At 37.3% G+C, this 8,320-nt stretch overlaps 2 protein-coding genes across 2 annotated transcripts; both read left to right on the top strand.

Annotated features, from left to right (window-relative positions):
- Positions 1-3,219: 3,219 nt before the first annotated feature.
- Positions 3,220-5,807, top strand: trub2 (TruB pseudouridine (psi) synthase family member 2). The gene is made up of 8 exons (XM_043241205.1): positions 3,220-3,450; positions 3,564-3,698; positions 4,323-4,397; positions 4,479-4,540; positions 4,717-4,798; positions 4,892-4,964; positions 5,080-5,216; positions 5,310-5,807. The coding sequence occupies exons 1-8, from the start codon at positions 3,333-3,335 to the stop codon at positions 5,675-5,677; spliced, it is 1,050 nt and encodes a 349-aa protein (XP_043097140.1). The 5' UTR covers positions 3,220-3,332; the 3' UTR covers positions 5,678-5,807.
- A 702-nt stretch (positions 5,808-6,509) lies between these two features.
- hdhd3 (haloacid dehalogenase-like hydrolase domain containing 3) lies at positions 6,510-7,847 on the top strand. The gene is made up of 2 exons (XM_043241333.1): positions 6,510-6,949; positions 7,207-7,847. Exons 1-2 carry the CDS (start codon positions 6,620-6,622, stop codon positions 7,600-7,602), a joined length of 726 nt encoding a protein of 241 aa, XP_043097268.1. The 5' UTR covers positions 6,510-6,619; the 3' UTR covers positions 7,603-7,847.
- Positions 7,848-8,320: the final 473 nt, after the last annotated feature.

Raw genomic sequence — 8,320 nt, 5'->3', positions numbered from 1 at the left:
GCCAATATGCTAGTAATATACATGTTAATATGCAACTAGTTAATACCAGACAGTGTTGCATAATGTAAAAAGTAGACATAAACAAACGACTTTGACTGTGCATTTCTATGGAAATGTCTGATTAGATTCAGAACACTTGGGACAAACAGTCTTGTGTGTCCTTTAACCTAATCACCTCAGCATCCTGATTGAGGGATTTGCAGCTAACCACGTATTTCCACACAAAGAAAACTAATTGCTCATGGTCACGCTCAATTTTAAATTAGCGAGAAAAAAGGCACGGTTCGGTCAGGGCATATCGTAAATCACCACCTAAACCTGGTATGAACACCTTCTGCTGTCATAAGCTGTTGTTCTCAATCACGCAAACACACCTGTTGCTCACTCCCTTATGTGTTCAGATGTTCACGTTTTGAACATTCGAGCCTGCAAACAATAGAGATAAGTAATAGCAGTAAATGGCAGGTGCATAAATATCTGTTCGATAATCCTTTGGGTACCGTGACATTGACAACAGGTTTGGGACTCGTTGCTTGAGCCACATGATGTGGTGTACGGCGTATTATTTGTTGTAACTATTTTCTTTACTAATCATATTTGGCAATGCCACTGATTCGGTCTGTAAAATTCTCCACCCTAATCTGACATATATTATGCAGTGATTCTAAGCAAATAAAACATTCTCAGATTAAAGAGCATCATACTTTGTCACAGGTTTTGGATGGTGACAGCTTTGTTATGTAACTTCAATTTGTTTATATGGTAAAAATGTGATGGCATTTGCTTCTGTGTTCACTATTTGGTAAGACATTTACAAAGGGTTGGGTGTATGTGTACACATAAACTATACAGTATGCCGATTTTCATTTCAAACAATTCAATGTAGTTTTATTTGTAGATCACAATACTGGATAAAGGATGATTTCCTCTACCAGAAACATTGAAATACATTTCAATTCCAGCAAAATTAAAAATTCAAAGCTTAATTTCTGCTGAGACATTGAATGCTGTAGCTGTTAATAATCTATAACAGGGCTTGTCAGACTCAGTCCAAACATTTTTAACAGACCTGATTCAACTAGTCGGTTAATTACTAGACTAATGACTCATGATCTATGACAAGGGTGTTGCCACGTCTTTGGACTCTTTTGTTGTCGCTTTTGTCTTGTGCCATGTGCCGTGTGCCCCACCTTCCGTTCTTGTTAATTGTATCATTGTCTTCAGCTGTTTCTTGTCAATTTATTTATTCAGTTACCTTGTGTAATTATTCCCTGTGTGTTTCAGCTCCGTTTGTCCGATCTTGTCGATGTTTTATGTGGTTTAGTTTATCTGCCTACCTGCCCCAGGTATTATTCCTTTATGTGTGCATAATTAAAATTGTTAACTTTATATTCTCGTCAAGTGCTCCTTTTCACTAAACCACACCGTGACAGGTGTAATACAGACTAGCAATTAGTAAATCGTTTGCAATTTTATTTGAGGATTTTTCTGTCCAAATGAAATTAGATTAAATTACATTTCCATTCCATTATTAAAATGTTCAGTTAATTCAGTGCAATGTTCACTTTAAATATTTGTTCTTCCTGAAATTATAAGGAGACTGTGCCGCTCTGATGTTGATTGCAATGGCAAGTGCAAGTGAATGTTAAAACCAAGGGCATTGCTGTGGTTTCTGGGCCTATTGAATATCACTGGCCCTGACACCGTAGCGTTCTACATTTCCGGGCCTTTCGAATGGTCCTAACCTCTCCCCTGATCCCCCTCTCACCTGATCCCCCCCAACCCCATTACAGTGCCCCTGGTTAAAAAGTAAACTTATAGAAATTATGCATAGTCAGCCAAAGTGTACATGTAATAAACCATAATGTTTTATCGGGGACCGGTCATAAACTCTTCAGCCACACCAAGATTTATACTTTTTACTCCATTACAATTATTTATCAGCCCTCTGTCAGATTATTCAGTGTGCAAAACTATGTAAACCATTAATTATTTCAGAATGTTGTTTTTGCACATGGGTTCATTTTGACAGGCCGACATACGTGTTATACAATAAATATTTATGACAAAAGTGAAGGTCAGAACTTTGTTTTATTCCTATAGCTGCTGTTTTTGCACAATGGAGAAGACTGACAGCTTCCCGATACAGTCCCAACCAGGTTTCATGAACATACTTTATATTATTTGTTCAGCATTTACTTTGTTTACCTGCTTGATTTCACTGTGACTGCCTTTAGACTGCAGCATTACAGAATACACATATGCATTGTGGGAACTGTATAATATTTACTCATTTTGTGTAGGCTATTTATTGTAATGTGAACCACACCTGCTCTATCAATATAGGCAGTGTAGGCCTAACTAAAGGCGTACAGCAGGCTGGCATGCAGATCTTTTACAATATCTCTACATACTTAAGAATTAACCCTTTTAAAATAAAGCAGGCTGGCATGCAGATCTTTTAGAATATCTCTACATAATAATTTAAACTAATTTTAAATTATACAGTGTGTACAGTATATATAGTATATAATTTATTAACCATAACAGTTCACTCTAAAATGTACAAACAAAAAACAACCAGTACATACAATTTAAAAATTTAGCATTTTATGACTTTACATCTGACTTTTGATAGAATTTACAAAATTATTCTAATATTATTTCTACATTCTAAATTATAGATTTTAAAAAAACATGCAAAAATACTGCTGGAAAAACACATTTTTGTAATTACATTTCTAAAAGACAATTACAGTTACTTAGCAAATAAATAAATTTGGCACAAGTTAAGTTTTTTTTTTAAAGTTAATATAGCCTAATGCCAATTTCTGTTATTTCATAAAACAGTAAATTTCAAATTAGTATGTTAAAAGCCTCTACTATTGTTTTTCCCTCCAAACTGGCAGATGCTTTATGTTTGTACCTGTACTGGAGTTTAAAGGATATGTAATTCACAACCCACAAAAATATTATGATTTGATTCCATTTTAGATCTTGTGACATTTTCCAGTTTGTCGCGGAATCCCTTTTATTAAGACATTTATAATGGAAAGACAACAGTTTGAAGCATAGTACTAGTGGTAATTAGGTTTGAGGTAAATGGTATACCCTAACCCTAAATTAAAAAGAAAAAAACACGTTCCGCTCTGTTTAGCTACATGGTACTGAAGTGTCTGGTCCAGCAGAGGGCGCTCACGCGGCTGTGATACTGTAAGGCCAATAGAAGAAGAAGAAGGTCACGCCAGAATTTGGGCAGCATGTGATATTTTCCCCCCTCTTTATTTACCTCAGATTGCATTGTTGCTTGTAACATTGGTTTCTGGGCGAAGATGACCACTCAGGCTGTACGTCTTTTCCGTAAAATGGACGGTCTGTTTGCTGTGTACAAACCGCAGGGAGTTCATTGGAAACATGTTCGTGACAACATAGAGTCCAGTTTATTAAAAGGTAGCGTTACTTTAACGACTACTTTTATGGTAAATGGTTAGTTAATTTAGTTACGTGATTATAAGTGCAACTGAAAAGTATGACTTTTCCCCCCCTGTCATCGTCCTCTGAAGCGCTGAACTCCTGTCCTCCAGCAGCTCCTCAGCTTGCAGTGCACTTCCAGCTTCTGTCCGATGGAAAGAACAGCAGCTCGAAAGATCTCGTACCATCACCTTCTATGGTCCCCGTACTGGCAGACCATCCTCTAGGTTAGTGGGCAACCCTTCAAAAACACTTTACAGCCATTCATAGTTTTGCATTATTTTCATAATCACCAATAATTAATTATTTATAGTTTTGTTTTTTATATATTATCCTACATTAAAGGCAGTGCAACAATAAAGTGTAATTTGTTAACATTGGGCAATGTATTAACTAACATGAACAAACGATAAACATTACAGTTATTATATTACAATTATTAACTAACATGAACAAACGATAAACATTACAGTTATCACAATATTTATTTAATCTTTGTTAACATTAGTTAATAAACATTCATGTTAGCTCACAGTCCATTAACTAATCTTAACAAACACAACTTGTGGTTTAATAATGCATTAGCAAATGCCAAAATTAGCATGAACTAATGTTAATAAATACTGTAGAAGTGTTGTTTGTTCGCTAATGTTGTTAGCTAATGTTAACTAATGGACCTTATTGTAAAGCGTTACCCAACAAATACCACCGCAATGTATATATTTTACTGTATATTTAATTTACAAATAATATTAGTTATTATATAAGTAACTACTATATGATTGATTGCATTACTATAAATCAGTCATTCGTTGTTACCTTTAAAGTGATAAGTTGCTTTTCCTCTGTAGTGACAGGGCCACAGTTTCATAAGGTTCACGTCGGGGTTGGTCATCGATTGGATGCTTTTTCCTCTGGGGTGTTAGGTGACCAGAACATTTTAATTCTTAAGTTTTCAAATGATTTAATTGTAGAATGCACTCAATTTTCTGATATCTCTAACTCAGTGCTGGGTGTTGGCAAAGGAAATAGAGTGCTGGAACATCTGTCCAAATCACATGTAACTCGGGTAAGGTTTGTATTTTATAGTATGTAATAATTCTGCTCACATTTAACTGCTGTTCCTTTTTTTTAATATGCCTCTAGTATTTTCACCGATTGATTATGAATCCTTGCTAAGCGACGAACAAATCAGGACTCTTGGTGGATGTCCTCCAGACTGTTGTGTTTGTTTTATGTTTGAAGGACTACACGCTTGAGGGGGAGTTTGGAAAATCCACTGATAGTTTCATGGACACGGGCCGAGTTATAGAGAAAGCCACATACGGTAATGTGTACATTACACTATCATAACTGGCATATTTTTATGTATAGAATACAGACTAACAATTTGTACTAAACAAAAGTCTTTATTGTCCAGACCATGTTACTCAGGATAAGCTTGAGAGAGTTCTTGCCATGATACAGGGAGCCAACCAGAAAGCCTTAATCACGTGAGTCGCTATTAGAATATTGTTCTAAATACTACATTTCGTAGTGTCTGACTGTATTTAAATATTTGATTAATGCATAGCATGCATCTGAGTGTGTTGTTATATCTCTATGCAGGTATTCTCAGGTGGATCTGCGCACTCAGGAGGCTTACGAGCTTGCAGTGAGGGGTTTATTGTATCCTCATGGTAAAAGCCCACCGATTCTGACTGGTCTGCGATGCATAAATTTCAATCCACCACATTTCACATTGGGTTAGTACTTTGAATTATATATTACGTACTTACGCATGAGTATATGTTTAACATGTGTCCTTTAACATTTCTTTTCCTCTCTTTCCAAACCAGAGGTCCAGTGTGTGAATGAGACTCAGAAATATCTGTGTAAATTGATTCACGAAGTAGGACTAGAGCTGCGGACGTCTGCTATCTGTTCTGGAGTGCGTCGCACACGAGACGGTCCCTTCAAAGTAGAGAACGCACTCACCCGACAACACTGGACTGCTGACAGCATTATACAAGCTATCGCTCACTTTAGCAAGACTACTCGCAAGATCAGGAAGTCGGGAATGTACAGGCAGACTGCTGGTCAATTCAACTCAAGCGCACAGATCCAAGAGCAAACCAGAAGACAATCTGAGCAGATAAATCAAGAGCACGCTGGACTCTCAAGCTCTACTTCTGATGCAGTTGGGGACAGAAAGACACCAAGTTAAACAAATCATCTGCCTCAATTAGGATGATTTGATATCTGAATTCTGAGACGTATTTATCTGTTCGCTGTAATTTATCAACTTGTTATACGATCATCATTGTGCATCATTAAAGCTGTTTTAATAAGTGTCATCCCTTATAATATTTAGGTTATGTGCGAACTTGTATAGCTATACTTGTGAGGGTAAAATGTCTTCACATTAATAGTGAAATATTATGACGACTTTACATGTCCTCTCTAGTTAAAAAGTCTTATAAATCAATGTTTCTGTTTAGATCTAGTGTCCTGCACAGTTTCTGTGATGGTTATGTCAGGAATAGTAGGGTTAGGCTGAAAAAAGTCTGAGGTGTGCTCACTAGTACAGTGAAACCTGCGTCATTATGATATTTCCTGCTTTCAGGAAATTATCTGTTGTACAAGGACCGAAATGCCTCGGCTGCACAGCCATAAAAAGCGTTTCTTAATTATAGTCGAACTTATTTTAAAAGTGGAACCCTTGTTCGCACGACGCAATACTGCACGGACATTTTTAATGTCGAACTCATTCACACTATAATAGAAATAGTGGGTAGAAAGGCATTTAGCAAGAACCGAGTAGGGTTGTCAAAACGGGAATTCGTGGCCCAGAAATTATTTTTAGCATATTTGACTGCAAATGAGAATAGCACAAACTCACATGAAATTTGCAATTTATGTCAGAAACTTTTTAATTCTAAAAGTAAAATAAATTTGAAAAGATACTTTTAGGGTTCAAATACCCCCAGCTGCACATTTTGAGCCGCCAGGCGCCCCCTAGAGGAAAACAACGTCTAGTAATCTTCTAGTAACCAGTCTGTATACCTTCTATTACCTTGCTTTCTAACCCTACGTTACCTTCAGTAGGTTATGCGTGTCATTGCTATTATCAGAGCATAAGACGTGTCGATTTCCAGCCGTGTCGGTGATGCGAGGGCCAGTGCGCTGGGTGTTATGGGATGTGAAGGACACTCTGTTAAAGGTCCGGCGCTCGGTTGGAGAGCAGTACTGCAGCGAAGCAGAGCGAGCAGGGCTCAAGCTGCCAGCTGCACAGCTAGAAACTGCTTTCAGACAGTCTTACCGGCAGCAATCACGCTTGTTTCCCAACTATGGCAGAGCTCATGGCATGAACAGCCAGGTGTGGTGGACTGGACTAGTGAGGGCCACTTTTGCCCAGTGTGGGGTAGATGATCCTGCTTTACTAGATAGACTAGCCAACAACCTCTATCAAAACTTTTGTGGACCACAAAACTGGGAGGTAAGGGGTAATTGACTTCTAAGATATTTCACCCTTAAATAGTTTGTTATTATTGTTTTGTATTTCGAACGGTTTTTAGTATTAATTCCAGAATGTCCTGTAGGGGGCGCGCGTGCAACACACTTCTCCATTGCCAGTTATTTCTGATACTCTAAAATGACAAATTGCTTAAAAGTAGGCAAGTGTGATGAAGAATTTTACACTAACTTTTAAATGAGGAAACAGATTTTTATAATCTCAAATTGTGTCACCATCAGGTGTTTCCTGATTCTAATAGCACCCTCAAGTTCTGCACCGCTTTAGGAATCAAGCAAGGCGTAGTGTCCAACTTTGACAAGCGCTTGGAAGGGATCCTGAGGGGATGTGGACTTCTCACTCACTTCTCATTTCTCCTGACCTCAGAAGAAGCTGGGGTTGCTAAACCAGACCCTGCCATTTTTACCCAGGCACTGTTACGGTGTGGTGTTTCAGCCTCCAGTGTAGTTCATGTTGGGGACCATTATGTGAATGACTACCTGACCTCGCGCTCATTGGGTATTCAAGGTTACCTGCTTGACAGACAAGACTGTCATGGACACCTTGATGTTCCCCCGCAGCATAGATTACAGAGCCTAGATGAACTACCAGCTCGATTAAAACAGGATGCAGAATGAGACTTTATGCATTACAGCTGATGATTATGTAATTTTGCTGCAGGGTTAAACTAATTTTTAAATGGACCATATTTTTTCCAGATGCACATTTCATAGGATAAAACGAGATGTAAGCTATGTAAGACTGGAAAACAAAAAGCTATGTCCTTTTAGAAGTTTTAGATTTAAATGAAATTGTAATTTACTGCCAATAAATAATATTTTATTGTTAATCTGCCAAATAAATTCTGCATTATTTGTGAAAATTGTCTGTTATTGTGCAATGTTCAAAAAAGTATGTAATTCTACAGTGTTCATTCCAGTTCATTTGAATGAAACCGCAGTTGGGTTATTTCAATTAAAAAAAAAAAATTGTTTACTGATCAATTGACAAAAATTGTTAAACATGTCTATATAGATTATAAAACTAATCTTGAGTCAAAGACAAAAAACAAACTCCGCAGATGACGCTGTATTAAAAGTCTTGAATGCATTTAAGTCAGTGTGACAGCTGAACTTTATGAATTTTCACGGTCAGATACCATCAGCTGAACAGCAAACAAAATTATTTATATAATGTAATTGTTCGGGGAGTTATATCGTTAGATGCATGAATCAGAATATTTGTTCTTCAGTGAAATAGTTCCGACAATAAAATTCGAGACAATGGGGTAGTTTCTGCAGAGCGCTGATATCATTGTTTCAGATGGTGGATGATGGATTGTGGAGAGGGAGATCA

This window comes from Puntigrus tetrazona, chromosome 6 (genome assembly GCF_018831695.1).
Source record: "Puntigrus tetrazona isolate hp1 chromosome 6, ASM1883169v1, whole genome shotgun sequence".
Lineage (NCBI taxonomy): Eukaryota > Metazoa > Chordata > Actinopteri > Cypriniformes > Cyprinidae > Puntigrus > Puntigrus tetrazona.
This window is presented reverse-complemented; position numbering and strand designations above follow the sequence as displayed.